Source organism: Pieris rapae, chromosome 19 (assembly GCF_905147795.1).
Source record: "Pieris rapae chromosome 19, ilPieRapa1.1, whole genome shotgun sequence".
Classification (NCBI taxonomy): domain Eukaryota; kingdom Metazoa; phylum Arthropoda; class Insecta; order Lepidoptera; family Pieridae; genus Pieris; species Pieris rapae.
In genome coordinates, this window is record NC_059527.1 from 353,642 (window position 1) to 372,005 (window position 18,364).

Genomic DNA, 18,364 nt, shown 5'->3' on the forward strand with positions numbered 1-18,364 from the left:
GGCTTCGGGGTTTTGCCCTAAAACCATGAGGGGGTACCGGTCTCGTCAAACGAGCTTCTCTTTCAGGCCCGTTAACTGTCGCTAGCTGAAAACGCACAGATTTATTAAATACAATAAAACGACCACGGATTGATAAACAATATGGGAAACCTTGCAGGCGATGGCGGTGCAGCATTGATATTCACGGATGTAGCAAAGTGATAGCTGGGTTGAAGCCGCATTTCCAACTGGAAAGGTGTACAAGACCGGAAAGGTCACACTGGCATTATACTGCACCGTCTATCAAGAAAAAACAAGGCCAGCTGTAGGAGCCCAACCAAATCAAAACCACTACACCCTTTTGTGGTACAAATCGGCAAAATTGGCACTGGACAAGGCACACGAAGGTATGACAAGAAATGAGCGAGCAGGCGAAGCGGCTTAATATCTCTCCTTCATATGACAAATACCCCATAACTTACATAAAATTCATCAAACGAAGTAAAACGGGCAACATGCTGTTGCGATGACGATACTGCTGCACAAACATCGCTGCAGCTGCTACTTGACTGTCAAGGGGCATTCACGAACTAAATCAGAAAACAAGGCTCTGACAAAAGCTTCATTGCCGAAGTTAGTGACACACCACGAAAACAGAATGTACCTAGACTATCAATGCGAACGGATAGACGGACGGATCAGCAATTTGAAGTAAGAAATAAAGATGAAACAGTTTTGCAGCCTGCGAGACCAGATGGTTCGGCATCCCATGAAGTACCAGCATAAATAATTACATACATGTGTATAATAATGGTTTCCATAGAACCGATCGTAATGGGTATTTCACTGTCCTATATGATTAGGTAGTTAATTAGTGGAGCATCTAATTTCAAACCTAAGCAGCGATAGATATATATGGCATAATTATAATTACACAGATAATTGTTAGCTCCGATTTCAGCTGTAAAGGTCAGAAATAAAACAAGTCAAATGAAATAAAAATGTTTAATTCATTAAATAATTGAACTGACGTACAATGGTATTCATATTAACAAAAGATTACAGAAGAAAAACTTAACCTACCCTCCTTACTGCATCACAGTATAGTCGAAATTCTGTTAGAAATAATTTTACACGTAATATACAAATTAAAACGAAACAATTTAAATCCTTAATATATTTTTTTTAGTTAAAATTCATAGTTATAAAAATCTTACAAATACTTAGTTTGAGATAGAAATCAATATTGTTCGGTACAAGAGTACCTGAACATACGGAGCCGTTAATAAATCTTCGTTGAAAGGCTGATAAGTAAGCAACTAATAAACTTATAAATACAAGTTATACAATTCTCTATCTACGTATAAAGCTGAGTATCACTGCCAACACCATTCAATATACTAACTACAGTACGCGTCGTTGTTTATTAATTAATTATTAACGATATTAAACCAAAGGTCGGCCACACCTGCGCACGATCTGATAATAAATGATTTTTACCGTAAATTCGCTAGGCTGACGTCAAAGTTAAGCCACGGCATTAGAGTTTTGATATGTGTATATAACATGCCTTCGCCACCAGCAAAACATATTATTCTAATTAGCTTATTCGAAACTGAATTATTATAAAAAGGTTTTAGATAACTCAAGAGCTATACCTAACATTAAAATATTTATTTTAACAAAATGTATTGTATGTATAAATAAGTAATAGGATTAAAAACTCGTCATCTCTAAATGAAATGAAATTTTAGTTCGCTTGGCCCCTTGCGTGCTAAAAATCAGTGGAGGCCTTTCGGTGATTGAAAGAAAGATGTATTTCTCAAGATGCAAAGGCCGGCAACGCATGGTTGCCTTTTATGTTCAGCCCGCGGCGTCATTTAATGCATATTAAAAAGGCACCTGCATTCTACAAACTATGAAGATTGAGTAGTGGGTACCTAAACAGCTCATTTAATAGACAATAGACACTGTTAAACAACCCATCGCGAAAGATATCTAATAATATTCATACATAAATTGTACAATGTAAATAATTATTTAAGCCGATAAGAATATTCTCACTAAATTCATGAATCATGCTTTAACTGCGTCAGAGCAATACTATCAGGTAATTATTAAGAGATTAATTTGATTCACAAAAACTTATTATTCTGTTAAAACTGATGACAAATAAAAAATTTAAAACGTCACACGTACGTCAATGCTCTTTATTTTTTGAATAATAACTGTTTATCAAAAAAGATTGTCGATAACTTCGTGATAATGATATAACAGGTGCAAAATGTATACTCTGATTAAACTTCCACTGCTCTGGCAATTACCGAGAGCTTCACGCTGATGATATTATTCCCCCTATTCTTTCCCCCTTTCTCTCGTTACGTAGTTTTAACCGTAATAAGTTTAATTAATTTCCGTTTTGGAAACTTTAAAAGTTCTCATTGGAGCTACATTCTATTAGTGATGTTAAATACACATCCTCGACGTGTACGAAATCCAAGCATCCAAGCGAGTTCAAAATATCTTTATTTTAATAAAATTTACGTATATTCATAATAATCATAATAAAAACTTAACCGCTGATAAAATCATTTTTGTGACTTCTAATATAATTTTAACGCATATTATTCTGAATATTTATTTTTAATAGTTCCATTTCAGACATAATAAGTTTGTTTATACAATATTATATTTTATTTGCAATTTTAAAAGCCGAGTCGGAAACCATATTATACATTTGTATAAAGCACTTAACTTGAAGAAAGATAAAATTCGCGTGACCCATACCTAACAACTATATAACAACCTCTGTACTTGGCAAATAATTGTCAAAATTGAGCATTAAAAGACGTGCATTTCATTAATACATTAGTTTAAGGAACCTAATTTTAAATATGAATTGGTCACGGTACTAAAATTCGCTTATGCCAATCGTTTAGTCCGAGAAGTTCATAGTTTGTCGTAGGTATACGTCTAATATAACGATACCGTAAACGTTTACATTTTAAAAAACTTTTCTTACATGCGATTATTACATAAAATCTATAAATATATAGCATTACATTGTAAATTCAATAATAAAAAAGGTTGAATAATTAAAATTAATATGGTTGAAAAATTATACCTACGAGCCTCTAAAGATCCTTAGAAAACTAAGAAACACCAAAATCGTGACACCCGTTTAAATCCTAAATCGGTCTATTTTCCGGAAATATAATAAAACTTAAGAGAGATACGAGACAATATATGAAGCATAACACGTCATTGTAAAGCATTCGATATTTAACGAAAACGCGAAACGATTAATGTTTTTTGGTTGAAATGTATCAAAGTTAAATGTTAAAGACATATTGGACGCCATGTTGCTTCGCGAAGTAAACGCTTTCAAGTCAAAGTGCCCAAATATTAAGTTCCATATTATCGAAATTAAAAAAAACTTAATAAATATCACAGCATCGAAGTTTTCTACGAAATAGCGGTTTAAAATAACTCGAGTTCTACCAGTTTTACAAAACCCTAAGTAATACGTGCCCTAAATTTAATCCTTTACCTAAATATCAATAACAATTATCATTTAATGGCACGATCAATCATTGTTCGGCGTATACGCACGTATACGTATGTTTGTCGACTCGTGTGAGTTACCCTCGCATTAGTACTAGGCCTTTATAAAGACTGAGCCTCAAACTTCAAGTTAAATAATAGTTAACCGAGAGTCGTTTATGAGTTATTACATATACGTAGTGTTTATTTGTCGCCATCTTGAAGAGTGGCTTCATGTAACATAGCACCACAAATGGCATCCTTTTAAACTGTCGCCAACTACGAGGGACTTCTTATAACTAAGACATTCCCGGAGTGACTGAGGCTGGAAGGATAACGGAGGCACTGAAGAAGTTTCCATCGAGACATATCTGGAGGCAACGCGCAAATTCAGCGATTGGTGATTTTAATATAATTACTAAATAGGAAGCTACCGACGATCCTTCAGACGCCATCACTTATTCCGCGCTCACAATAAGTATACTTTGTGACGGACGAACAATTTGGCACAATTTTAAATGTTAATAAAATTTTACAACCTTGGTTCGTTTAAATATTTACAGTCACGTTTAAGTTAGACGATTGTGCGTCAATCGATTGAGTAAACATTAATATTTTAATTTAATAAGTAATCGCATAAGTGAGACTGAACAACGAAGCGGAAGATAGATTCCAGTTAGTGGCATTGAACTTCAGAAATTAAGCAGAACTATTTTTGAAGCTACATCAGTCGTTTAAACGTAAATCTCTTCCCGCTCTGAATCTTATTGAGCGGTTACAGGTAAATAGGCTTTAAACAGGCGTCAGTATAAAAAACATCGACGATTATTGTCCCGACTTCATCCGAGTCGTCTTCGAGTGGTCGCAGTGTTCCCGAGGAGACGTAAAGGGTCGCCCGGCTCCGAAGACGCTCACGGTCAGGGCTGCTTGGGCGCCAGCCTCGCCAGGCAGTAGGTCTCGGGCTGGAAGGTGGGCGGACACTGCAGGTGAGGGTATTGGCCCGCGGCCCGACCCCGCTCGGCGCCCTGGGGCAAGGGACGCACGACATGTATCCCCGAGTCAATCGTTAAGTTAATCGAATAGTTAAGCACGTACCTGTCGTCCCCCGAACATTAGCCTCAGACGCGACACGCCGGCCCCTCCTCCCCCTCCGCCCCCTCCGCCTCCTCCTCCGCCCCCACCACTGGAACGGGACGATCGTATTATATAACTATTCAGTTAAGAAACTTTAAAATTTAGCCAACTGATGTCTGTATATCAAGAATATACCTCTCGGTCGCGGGTTGCGCTTGCGGGGAGCTGGAAGCAGACACTTGGACCTGGAAGTAGACCAGCATTCCTTTAGTGCGTGAGACCGAAGGTGAATCTCCGTTTTAAAATCTTAGAACTGACTCCCAATGCACCAAACAGTGTTAATTAGCTAAACTAAAATTAACAACTCCGCTTCTGGTCTACAATTTTTATAGTATAAGGGTCAACCGAGGATAGACCAAATAGGAGTGGCAGCACTCCCTAGTGGAGAAAGAAAGACAAAAGAGTGAGTTGGAAAATGTAATTATCTGGAGGAGGCTTTTACCCGTGACGACGATACTGAAAGCGGTGGAATATTAGCAGAACAAGAAAAAATCTCTCGCTTACAACTAAAAACTCTACCTTTGTAATGAATGGAAAATAAACGCGGTTTTATTATTATAGGGAGGCGAACGAGAGCAGGGACACCTATTCCAGTGGGTCGCCGGCCTTTGAAGGAGGAGCATGCTCTTTTGTAAACAATTGCAATTAAGCAGTTACGCGAGTCCGTTCGAGTTCTTTTAGCGATCGCCATTAAGGCTTGAACAGTGCTCAAATCGGTCAACTAGCCCTAGTTTAAATTAAATTGTTGGAAGAACTGTCGCTCATATGCATTTGAAAAAAATATATATTGTGGGTTGAAGCCTACTGTATCGATTGATAAAATCAAAAAAGATAAAAGCAATACCAATTTCCCAAAAAAAAATTTACCATCGAACCGTAGATTAGACATAAATTACAAATTCGCTCCAAAACGGTTTATGCGATTTATTTTAAACTTACACGTATTATTAGATATAGCATATATTATTATTTTGATAAAAAAAAAATTTGTATTAATTCGTTTCCTGGGCATGGAAAGTAATAAAAGGTAAATAAACTCAAGCGCAATGGGCTTCCCTCCGCAATTTCACACCCGCGAGCCCTGCATGCGGCTTGTCTTCAGTCCACCTCAACGCTTTGCGACGGGAGGACTACGCTTGTGTGTCGAAGCCAATAATAATTAAATATTTGCGTATTTTAGTTTTTACCCGCGGATTTTTTTAGAAATGCCAAAATATAAAAAGAAATATCAAGTGAGGCGAGGACATGAACTTCGAAAATTATTGTATGTTATAAGTATATGTATATAAGTACCTACCCAAACAAAACTCAAATTTAGAGTTGTCAAGTTTCAAGTGCAACTTGTACAACCAAGTAAAATAAGTTGCTGAACCTGATACCTGATGGAATCTGAAAGTGGGTACTGGATCTCGAGGATGGTAAGCAGTAGACATACCGTCATTGAGCTCGTTGTAATCAGCTCAGCGAGACGATACTAGAAATGTGACTAAATGAACCTGATGATGGACTCCGAAGGTGGGTACTGGGTCTCGAGGATGGCAAGCAGTAAACATACCGTCATTGAGCTCGTTGTAATCAGCTCAGCGAGACGATACTAGAAATGTGACTATATGAACCTGATGATGGACTCCGAAGGTGGGTACAGAGTCTCGAGGATGATAAGCATTAGACATACCATCATTGAGCTCGTTGTAATCAGCTTAGCGAAACGATACTAGAAATGTGACTATATGAACCTGATGATGGACTCCGAAGGTGAGTAGTGGATCTCGAGGATGGTAAGCAGCAGACATACCGTCATTGAGCTCGTTGTAATCAGCTCAGCGAGACGATACAAGAAATTTGACTATATGAACCTGATAATGGTCTCCGAAGGTGGGGACCGGATCTCGAGGATGGTAAGCAGTAGACATGCCGTCATTGAGCTCGTTGTAATCAGCTCAGCAAGACGATACTAGAAATGTGACTATATGAACCTGATGATGAACTCCGAAGGTGGGTACTGGATCTCGAGGATGGTAAGCAGTAGACATACCGTCATTGAGCTCGTTGTAATCAGCTTAGCGAAACGATACTAGAAATGTGACTATATGAACCTGATGATGGACTCCGAAGGTGGATACTGAGTCTCGAGGATGGTAAACAGTAGACATACCGTCATTGAGCTCGTTGTAATCAGCTCAGCGAGACGATACAAGAAATTTGACTATATGAACCTGATAATGGTCTCCGAAGGTGGGGACCGGATCTCGAGGATGGTAAACAGTATACATACCGTCATTGAGCTCGTTGTAATCAGCTCAGCGAGACGATACAAGAAATTTGACTATATGAACCTGATAATGGTCTCCGAAGGTGGGGACCGGATCTCGAGGATGGTAAGCAGTAGACATGCCGTCATTGAGCTCGTTGTAATCAGCTCAGCGAGACGATACTAGAAATGTGTTATATGAACCTGATGGTGGACTCCGAAGGTGGGTACTGGGTCTGATTGACTTTGATTTCATTTTCGGGCTTAGATATAACATGCTGCACTCGTAGGTTTCAGAACCAAGAAAAATATTTAAAATTTCAACTGGAAGACGAATCGTTGAAATTGATTATTTTTTCAATAAACTCAAAGAAATATAGTGGTATTATAGTAAATATTACCTAATATTTATTTAATATTAAATATTAATAAGTTCATATAGTCACATTTCTAGTATCGTCTCGCTGAGCTGATTACAACGAGCTCAATGATGGTATGTCTACTGCTTACCATCCTCGAGATCCAGTACCCACCTTCGGAGTCCATTATCAGGTTCATATAACACATTTCTAGTATCGTCTCGCTAAGCTGATTACAACGAGCTCAATGATGGTATGTCTACTGCTTACCTTCCTCGAGATCCAGTACCCACCTTCGGAGTCCATTATCAGGTTCATATAACACATTTCTAGTATCGTCTCGCTAAGCTGATTACAACGAGCTCAATGACGGTATGTCTGCTGCTTACCATCCTTGAGACCCAGTACCCACCTTCGGAGTCTATCATCAGCTTCATATAGTCACATTTCTAGTATCGTCTCGCTGAGCTGATTACAACGAGCTCAATGACGGTATGTCTGCTGCTTACCATCCTCGAGATCCACTACTCACCTTCGGAGTCCATCATCAGGTTCATATAGTCACATTTCTTGTATCGTCTCGCTAAGCTGATTACAACGAGCTCAATGACGGTATGTCTGCTGCTTACCATCCTCGAGATCCACTACTCACCTTCGGAGTCCATCATCAGGTTCATATAGTCACATTTCTTGTATCGTCTCGCTAAGCTGATTACAACGAGCTCAATGACGGTATGTCTGCTGCTTACCATCCTCGAGATCCACTACTCACCTTCGGAGTCCATCATCAGGTTCATATAGTCACATTTCTTGTATCGTCTCGCTAAGCTGATTACAACGAGCTCAATGACGGTATGTCTGCTGCTTACCATCCTCGAGATCCACTACTCACCTTCGGAGTCCATCATCAGGTTCATATAGTCACATTTCTTGTATCGTCTCGCTAAGCTGATTACAACGAGCTCAATGACGGTATGTCTGCTGCTTACCATCCTCGAGATCCACTACTCACCTTCGGAGTCCATCATCAGGTTCATATAGTCACATTTCTAGTATCGTTTCGCTGAGCTGATTACAACGAGCTCAATGACGGTATGTCTACTGCTTACCATCCTCGAGACCTAGTACCCACCTTCGGAGTCCATCATCAGGTTCATATAGTCACATTTCTTGTATCGTCTCGCTGAGCTGATTACAACGAGCTCAATGACGGTATGTCTACTGCTTACCATCCTCGAGACCTAGTACCCACCTTCGGAGTCCATCATCAGGTTCATATAGTCACATTTCTTGTATCGTCTCGCTGAGCTGATTACAACGAGCTCAATGACGGTATGTCTACTGCTTACCATCCTCGAGACCTAGTACCCACCTTCGGAGTCCATCATCAGGTTCATATAGTCACATTTCTTGTATCGTCTCGCTGAGCTGATTACAACGAGCTCAATGACGGTATGTCTACTGCTTACCATCCTCGAGACCTAGTACCCACCTTCGGAGTCCATCATCAGGTTCATATAGTCACATTTCTTGTATCGTCTCGCTGAGCTGATTACAACGAGCTCAATGACGGTATGTCTGCTGCTTACCATCCTCGAGATCCACTACTCACCTTCGGAGTCCATCATCAGGTTCATATAGTCACATTTCTTGTATCGTCTCGCTGAGCTGATTACAACTAGCTCAATGACGGTATGTCTACTGCTTACCATCCTCGAGATCCAGTACCAACCATCAGAGTCCATCGTCAGCTGATGATGATGACTCGGTTTCGGTATTTTAGCAATACTGACATTAAAAAGTTTTAACCTCAGAACGAAATAAACATGTAAAAAAATCATGTATGTACTAGTTAAATAATTGGCAGCCACCATTTTTTCTAGACCAATATTTATTTATAAATTTTTATATTTAGCTAATAATTGGTTTCGTATTCGCGTAGTTTTGTTAGACTATTCACTATTTTGTTAGACTAGATGGCGTTAGTAAATTATTGTTTGTAGTAGAGGTCAAATCCTCAAAGTCATCGGCGTATGTTAGAGTCTTAAGAGGAGTATACGTTCGTTCATAGAGTGAGTCGAGTTAAAGTTTTACCTTCTCTTTCTTCCTGAAGGAGTCCTGGCGGTTGTCGGAGCGTTCGTCCGGGAACTCTATCTTCTCGTAGCTGCAATGCATCAGAACGGGATTATTCACTGCGACCTTTCCCATCCGGCTTGGAAGGTGAAGCGTGACGAGGCACGTACCCGTGATGCGGCACCCGCCCGTAGACCACGTCGGGCACCACCCGGTCCAGCCTGGTCTGCAGGTCGCGATCAGCGACGCCCAGCAGCACCCGCTCGGAGTACAGCTGGCGCCGCTCCTCGGCCTGCGCGCGCAGCATGAACTCCTCCAGCGTCACCAGCCCCACCAGCTTGTCCTGCGGCCGAGGCCTGACGGCGAGCGCCGGGCGGGGCGCGAAGGCCTCGCTGCGCTCGAAGTCGAGCAGGTTGGGGTTCGAGGCGTGGATGTAGTTGATGGGGCTCGGCTTGGCGCGCGGGGGCGAGCGGGGCGAGAGCGGGGGCGGCTGGGGCGGCGCCCGGCGGTAGCTGCGGTACTGCTCCGTGGGCGCCGGCGCCGGACGCTGCTTGGTCTGCAAGCGAGGCTTCATTTCTACGGCGGCATCGACAGCTCTAAAGACGACCGCCTGATTGCCGAAAGCCCGAGCAAATGGCCCACGGCAGAAGTTACGTAAGTATATATATGTAAATGGGGCTCGATGACATAAATAGGGTAAAACCCATCACCGACGCTAGACAGAGGAAGGCATTACATGAAACGGGCGGGCCATATCGCAAGGGGCACAGAAAAAAAGATGGACGGAAGCCACCCACCGGAGGGGACCTCCAGGAAAAGGAAACGTATGATGACCACGAAAGCGATGGCCGACGACTTCGTTTAGGATTCTGGGGATAAATTGATAAAGAAAGCAAATAATAGATCAGGGTCCGGACTCCGGATCATGCGAAACCATCCAGCACATCAGACCCGTAACCCTTACCTTGCTCTTGGATTCATCTTTGCCCTTCGTCCGCGAGAAGAACCTCAGGTATTTGCGGTCGAGGCTGGTGCTGGCGGCCGCCTGGTTCACGTTCTCATGCGAGTCACCTCGGCCCCGCTGCGTCAGCTTCTTCAGCGATCCGAACTTGGACTTGTCCTTCTCCTTGTCTCTGTCTCTCTCTCTCTTCTCGGGGCTCTCGGTGTCCGATTCCGTCTCGGAGTAATCCGTCTCCGAGAACTGTTTGATTTCGATCTGCAACAGAGGACGGATAGATCAATGGCGTCCCGTTTATTGCGATTATGGAACCATAAAAAAGGAGGAGGGCGAGGAGCAGACCTGCGAGTCTAGGCGACGGGGCGGGGCCAAGGTGGCCCGGTGGATGAGCTGGGTCCAAGCGGCCAGGGCGTCGGGGGAGGCGGCCGCGAAATAGAAGGCCCGGCCCGTGTGGTAGACCTTGAAGGCGTGGGCGCGGGACTTCACCTCGACCGCCGCGCTCACCGTGCAGCCCTCCAGGTAGATCATGCAGTCGGCGCGGGAGCTCTGCGCAGACGCAACGCATGTACGGGGGCAACCGAATAATAATTTACCTCGATTGAAAAGGCCAAAGGATTACCTCCGGCGACCGATAGGCGTAGAGCAAGTTGTGGGCGAGCAGCAGATAGCGATGCGCCCAGCGCGGCTGCTGCTGGGCGGCTCTCACCCTCTGGCTCACCCACCCCGCCGCCCCCACCGAGGACAGCGCCCGGGCCGGTACCGCGCGACGTTCTGGGGGAGTTCAGATGGTTTCGATGACATGTTCGACGTAGTTGGTCCAAAAACTCTGTCTCTGGTACATTATTTTCAAATTTCGAACATGATTTTATTAAAATATCGCATTCTATTTTTGAATTTGAATTTGACTATTGTATTAAAACAGAAAGCAATCCACTTTCCGTAATTTCTCTCGATGGAGAGATTCAATGTCCTTGAAAGGCAACCGATCTGTTATTATGTAGCACCGGTGTGGGCACTCACCGAGTACCATTTGCAAGTTGCTCGAAAATGCCACGCTCCGCTAGAAGCTAGAACACCCGCAGTACTCTAAGCTATCAAGGCACGGATAGCAAGAAACCCTATCCGAAAACAGAAGTTGATGGCTTTGCAGATGGGTGTCAGTAGGAAAACAGTAAAAAGTTTTTGAGTGAAGATAAAAAAAAAAGAGTGGGACCTTACTTATCGCAAAAGGTCTAAAAGGTTTAAGAGATCGCGGGTGTTGTTTAAGAATGAATGATATTTAAGAGCCAACTGAGGTTCATTTTTGCGAAAAGGGGGTCAAAACCAGTGCATATATGTAACAAGAGACAGGATTCAGGATCGGCTTGTCATAGACCTGCCCAGCACACTAATTGAGGGACATCACTTCGAGTTCCAGCAGGACACCGCCTGCGCACAAAGGCAAGATCACTCATTCCTGGTTTGAGAGTCAAAACATCGACCTAATTAGACACGAGGATTGGCCTTTCAGCCTAAACCCCATAAACATTTTGAGAGTCTGAAACCACCTTAAAATTAAAGGAACTGATTTTGAATAATTAATGCTCTTTCTATTCCTTAATTAATGTACTTTAGTACTTCAGTTTTTATCAATATTCCTATTTATGACAGAACATTGGGACCGACTACTTATGCATTAGCTTCAAATAATAGAAACTCACTGGCCAATATGGAGTTCTTCTTCTTGAGGCTCCTGGACTTCGCGGAGGGGAATATCCCCCTCACGACGCTCCCGGTGGGGGAGACCGCCCCCTTGGGGGAGTGGGGGGAGTCCAGCGACTGGTCGCTCGCGGCCCCGATCACGATGTCCCCGTCGCGACGCTGGGGCTCCCCGTTTATGGGGGGCATCTCCCGACGCTCGTTCGACACCAGCTTTATGTCGTGCTTCGTCAGGTGACGGAGGGGGACCGAGATCTGAAATCGTTTATTCTGTAAAGTTGGGTGGGCACCGACTTCGAAAGAGGTCTACCTCGTACAAACTGATTAGGCTTCCATCCAAGGTGAACATTAGAGGTGTGCGTATGATTATATTTACAAATTTCAGTATCAACATTCAAAATTTTATCAAACTCGGTTCAGTAGTTTTGAAGACCCATCAAAGTTAGTCCGAGCACGGCCCGTACCTGTGCCGCGTCCCCGGGCCGCAGCGGTTTCAGCGGCGAAGCTGACGGTTCGGCGGGTCGAGGGATCATCCTCAGCACGGGGTACTGCGGCGCCGTGCACTCTCGCAGAGGGGAGGACGCCTGGCCCGCGGAGATCGGCTCCCAGGTCTCGTCGCTCGGGGATCGGCCGTCTCTCTCGAACACGTGCTGGATCTCCCGACAGGGAGACAGGATTTTCAAGTCGCTGAGGGATCCGATCGGCTCTCGATTCGACTTCTCCCTTCGGAACTCTTCTTTATTGAATTTCTCCTCTGAGGACTCGTTGCGCGCGAGGGGGGCTCTCTCGTGAGGAGGGATCTCTCGTCTCTCTCTGGCGGGCATAGGGGGGTCTCTGGGGAGCGGGTGGGGAGGCAGGTATTCTCGCGGAGGAGGGGGCAACCGGGTGGACGGGCGCGGGGGAGGCTCCGGAGGGACATCGGACACCTTCGAGCGTTCCGTTATACGCGGTTTTGGGTACCTGCAAAGAATTAACGTTTACCATTACGCACAGTATACGCGAGGTAAATCGACGTATTCCCGTTTGGGGGCTGCAGATTGTACAGTACAGATTGAAATGTCATTTATAAAAAAAGATGAACACGATTTTTAATACTTTCAGTGCAAATCTGACAGACGTTAAAGGTCAAAATACTCTTCGGTTAACGGCAGCCACAAATAAAATATATCAAAATAAAAATTACTGACTTCATCACTCGCTCCGCGGCTCGAGGCTCCTCTTTGACCTTCCGTCCCTCGATCAGCGCCGTGTTCAGGCTCTCCAGAACCGGCACCGGAGTGTCGTCCGACGACCCATCGTCCGTCTGCTTCGTGTCTTCGGAAGACCCGTACTTGTCCTCGGAGTCTTCCAGAGATCTGTCCTCCTCGTCGACGTCCACTTTCGGAAGCGGGTCGGGCTCGGCCGCCCTGCGCACGGTGGGGGTCGTCGGGGATTCCGGGATGGGGTTGTCGACGAGGGGGGCGAGGGCGGCCGGGGGTTCCAGCTCGTAGGCCGGAGTCGAGTGGCTCTTGTCGAGCTTCCCCCTGGGGGCCGGCGGGGTCTCGGGGCAGACGGGCGCGATCGGGGCCCGCGAGGCCCTGGGCACCCCGAGACAAGTTCTCGGCCGCGGGGAAAGCTGCAAACCCGTGCTGCACGATACGGCCTGAAACGTTTATTGGTTTTTTTTTACTTTTGTATTTCCCTCATCAACAATTGGCCGGTGCTGGAGCTGAGAGACGTGCCTTGTCTCGCCTGTAGAGAGCGGCGTCTTCGGGTTCCGGTCCCTCGCCACTGTGCCATCTCTGCTGTTGCAGCTCCTGCCAGAACTGGAACACGATAACATTCTTTTCAAATTATTCTAAAACCGATCAAGATACGATAAGAGTTATGCAAATAAAACTCCGATCTCCTAGGCCCGGCCCATTCAGATAAATACCTGTTCGATGCTGAGATGCGGTCTTTTGGAGACGGGACTTCCGCAGCTGATCGTGTGCCGTCGCTGGACCACGGTTTGGGGCTTGGGGGGGTACATGCTGAAACATTTCATTCACGAATACTTCAATTCTAATTCACAATAGAATCGGTAAAGGGATGGTAACCATGGGGACTAGAATTATCCTCAATCCTGCATTTAACGATCTGTCTCGGACCTCGGTCACCTTTTATTTATTTATTTTTCTTTTCTTTTCAAAGTCAAATCCTAAATCCTAAAAAAACACTATTAAACTTTAATGAATATGTGAATTTAAATCATTACTCATTTTCTGTCCTTATCGCACCTATTCCCTAAACACCACTCTATCTCTCTTGCTATATTCAAGCGCAAGAGGAGGGACCATTCTTCTTACTCTCCTATTTGTGGTCTTCTCCTACAGAGACATGTGAAGAGACGGAGAACAATCGGTGAGTGGTGTCTTCACATTCAGAAGGCGCCTTCCACTTCCACTCCGTCCAATTTTTCATCTTCGGCGCTACAGTAGAGAAAATAAATGAAGCCAGACATACCGAGCCCTGTCGAGGTGCAGGTGCGTGGGCGAGGCGGGGGGGGAGAGGGGCTCGCTCTCGTCCGAGGAGCACTCGGGGGAGCAGGCGGGGGAGTGAGCGGGAGGCTCCTCCTTCTCCTCCACCGGGGGGTGGGGCAGAGCCGGCGGAAGCGCCGCTATCGGGAAATCCATCTCGTATCTGGAAATGTGTTAATCATATGAATGAAAAGAAATTTCCTAAAATTTTTGTTCCTGTACTACCCTTATTGATGCGATCGAGTTACAAAAGCTGAGAAAGGTTATTTTAAAAAAATCTCTACATTGTCAAAGGGCTCGCAAGTCCGTTGCCACCCTTTTAGTTTTATTAATTTATTACCCAAATACATACACTTTCCTTACATACTATATCCATACGATTATGTCGAGAAACGTTAAATAAAATATAATAAAGTAAATATATAATATTATACACAACATCGCTACCTGTGCAGCATTCGATGGTCCGTCAGCGGGGGCAGCCTCAGCCGGTGGGCCCGGGGCCGAGGGGCCCGCGTGTGGAGGGGGGGCGTCGGGAGGGCTCGGGCCCCTCTCCGGCGCAGGCGCAGCACCAGCTCTCCCGAGGCCCGACCGGCGACGGCCGCACATGCGCGCTCCACGGCCTCCCCGCTCCAGCCCAACACGCATACGTCGCCTACCTATACCGAATTCAATTCTCTTTAGTATTCATTATTTTAAAGACTCGACAAGTGACTCACACATTTTATAAATAGCGTTTGAAATTTAAAAAAAATTATAATTTAGTTTATATATATATATGCATCTTGACCATGATATCTCTTCTCTAGTATATTAGATTAGATCCAAACATGTCCAACGAGGCCTGCCTATCTATATATATATTACTAATTTCACCAAAACTTAGAACTTCCCGCATGTAAATGGAATCCATAAAATTAGAGTTAGAGTACCTGGACGATCTCATCTCCCTCGTGCACGTGTCCCGAAGCGTGGGCGGGGGATCCGAAGCGTATGTGAGCTATCTGATGATGGCCACAGAAGGAGGGCAGCACGTGGAAGCCCAGGGGTCTGCCGGCCTGGCGCAGGGACACGGTGTCCACCCACGAGGGCTGCAGGATCAAGGGGTCCGACACGTCCTGCAATCGAATACTTTTATTACAAGATGGGATTCTTCTTATTTCTTACCTCTTCCAACTTCACACTGTTTAATTTATGTGTTAGGATATTACTGTGTTGGGTATCACTATATTATTTCTAATAGTTTCACATATTTAGTGATTGCCTGGTATGCTTTACCGTTGGAAATATGAATCTAGTTCTTACTAAAGTATGCAAGAGCTGGCAAACACTAGACAGTACAAATCAAAGTAACTTCTGAAGATATTGTTATTTACTGAAACATCTAAAACACATATAAACCTTTAGAAAATGATTTTCAATTTAAATGGACAGAACTAAAGGAAATTCTTTTAAAATTTATACCTGGATGATATAATCAGCGACTGCAGCAGCGGCCGCGGCCGCAGCGGCAACGGCACGAGCCGGTTGTTCTGCAAACCTGTCCCTCTGCGCACATGTGGCAGCCTCTAATGATAACTTTAATAAGGCAGCTTTCCGATCCGCTAAAGGAGCCCCCGAGCAGAGAGGCCACCTGGAATTCGGTTGTGAAATATGAAAGACGGGTCTCATCTATATGTGAATATTCATGTTGCTTATTGGATTATGTTAAAATTATAATATTTATATAATTTATATTACTTATAACATTTGTAAATTTAAACATATATTATTTATTTAGTCTGCTAATTTACTCCAACACTAATGTACTCCAAAAGTACTTAGCTTTATTTTAAAAATGAAAAAGTACAACATTAGTTCAAATCGAAACATTGCCTCAAATGGCTCGAGGTCCATTATTATGTCAGTGACCTCTAGTCTAAATCACTGTATTGCATGCAACTATGTAAATGATACATTTATCAAACAAATTTATTTTCGCACCTGTCGAGCCAGCATACCAAAGGCTTAACCGCATGCACTGTCCTCGCAACGTCTGCAAGAGAATGTGTCTCCAAACGAGTGTCAGCATGATGGCGCAATGCTCGAGCCAAAGAGGCCGCAGCAGCAGACACACGGAGAGCTAGTTGCTGGACACATTCCCGAGATATCTCATAGTGCTGAAATTTTAGTTCATTAATTAATACAAGTGATAATTCATAAATTCTTTTTTAAACATACAATGAGAGGCTTTAAAATAATTTGTAATGAAAGAATGATGTAATGTAGAATGAAAGATTATTTTCAAACCAACATCATTATTCAGATATACTTTAGGTAGACGGTTATTTAATAGAAAAAAGATACACAGTACATACTGCTCTGTAACATCTATTGTAACTTCCATACTTATATAACTTTTTTTTGCAGGTTTTGCTTACATCACAATACTGGTATTTCCTATATTGAATTAACATTTTTATATAATATTTACAAAGGAGTTATCCTAAGTAGGATTAAATGCATAATGATGTAAACAATGATGACGTGAATCCCACCATCACCATCATCATGGGGGGAGACATTTCTTAAACTGTTTCATTGACACTTCATTAAATAGATGATCAGCCTCCAAGGTGGTAAGAACACTTAAGAATTATATATCTAACTCAATAGGTCAATACTGGTATTTCTAAAAGAAACAATCAAATATATCATTCTAATTTTTCAGCAACTTGTATTATAATTAATACTTCTGACAAAGTACACATTTAATTAATTTCATAAAAACAAGTTGTCAATATGATATACAATGACTTATATAAGTAATATACTTTTGCCCCAAAAACACTATCATACACAAGTGTGAAAAAGGAAAAATCACACAACACCTCTATTTAGACAACTACTTTTATGTATTTTCAAATTATAGTAGCCCTATTTTATTTTATGCCATTACTAAAAACCGCGTCATAAAAACTCACAAAGTTCCTCAAATGCTCCACAGCTTCCAACAAAAGCTCCTGGTGACCAATTACTTGAATTCCAAGGTACTCTAAGTCGTCACAACGCAGAGTCAACAGTTTAGCCCCATTGACACCTTTCTCGATAAACTCCGGAGAATACTGAGAGACCATCGGCCCCAGACCTGAAGCAACAGATCCAACATTAATCACAACTTTGGTGACTCACCAAGCAGACAGTAAGTTACACATACCCGACATCCATTCCGACACTTGGTCTGGAGACCATTCAGCTATATTAAGCGGATTCATAACACTGTCACGTATTTTTTTTTATTGCAAAATATCTGATACACATTTTTTTGAAAAATTATTAACGATATATTATTTTTATTTATCGCTTCAATGTCTCGCGTCTACTTGCGTAGAAAACGTCTGTTTGATTATGTTAATTGTCAAAGGTGGTAAATGTGAATTGTCAGCTGATACAGTATTATATTTATAATGATATTTTTTTACAAATTTAATCAAAATAATTAATACATTACATTTGAAATCAATTACAAGAAAAACATAATTAAAAATTTGGTTACCACCACGATCACAAGTGCAGAAAATTCTGCGTCTACATAGCTAAAGTTCGCTATTCACTACAAGATGGCAGGCCAAGTAATAAAAACAATAAATCCAACAAACAAAATTCAATACATTTTGCATTATTATCTTGCCTAAAGTACATACTTTTCATTTCTATGCATTGGCTACAGATATTACAATCTGACGTGCATTTTAGTACTTTTAAGAACTTATAATAGATATATCTCCTGTCACGATGTTTGTCCGCGATGGACTCCTAAACTACTTAACCGATTTTAAATTAAATTGGCACACCGTGAGCAGTCTGGTCCAACTTAAGAGATAGGATAGCT

At 43.0% G+C, this 18,364-nt stretch overlaps 1 protein-coding gene across 2 annotated transcripts; it reads right to left on the reverse strand.

Moving 5' to 3' along the window:
- Positions 1 to 970: 970 nt before the first annotated feature.
- Positions 971 to 17,865, reverse strand: LOC110997865. 2 transcript variants are annotated; one of them, XM_045632360.1, is made up of 20 exons: positions 17,690 to 17,865; positions 17,457 to 17,620; positions 16,477 to 16,652; positions 15,958 to 16,126; positions 15,426 to 15,611; positions 14,941 to 15,152; positions 14,480 to 14,656; positions 13,911 to 14,007; positions 13,717 to 13,800; positions 13,183 to 13,637; positions 12,460 to 12,955; positions 11,998 to 12,250; positions 10,917 to 11,068; positions 10,640 to 10,843; positions 10,304 to 10,555; positions 9,510 to 9,895; positions 9,361 to 9,430; positions 4,792 to 4,841; positions 4,618 to 4,705; positions 971 to 4,484 (listed from the first exon to the last, which is right to left on the reverse strand). In XM_045632360.1, the coding sequence occupies exons 1-20, from the start codon at positions 17,745 to 17,747 to the stop codon at positions 4,440 to 4,442; spliced, it is 3,774 nt and encodes a 1,257-aa protein (XP_045488316.1). In that variant the 5' UTR covers positions 17,748 to 17,865; the 3' UTR covers positions 971 to 4,439. The 2 variants fall into 2 exon arrangements, with proteins under 2 accessions (XP_045488316.1, XP_045488315.1); XM_045632359.1 differs by having other exon boundaries at positions 971 to 4,547.
- Between the last annotated feature and the right edge of the window lie 499 nt (positions 17,866 to 18,364).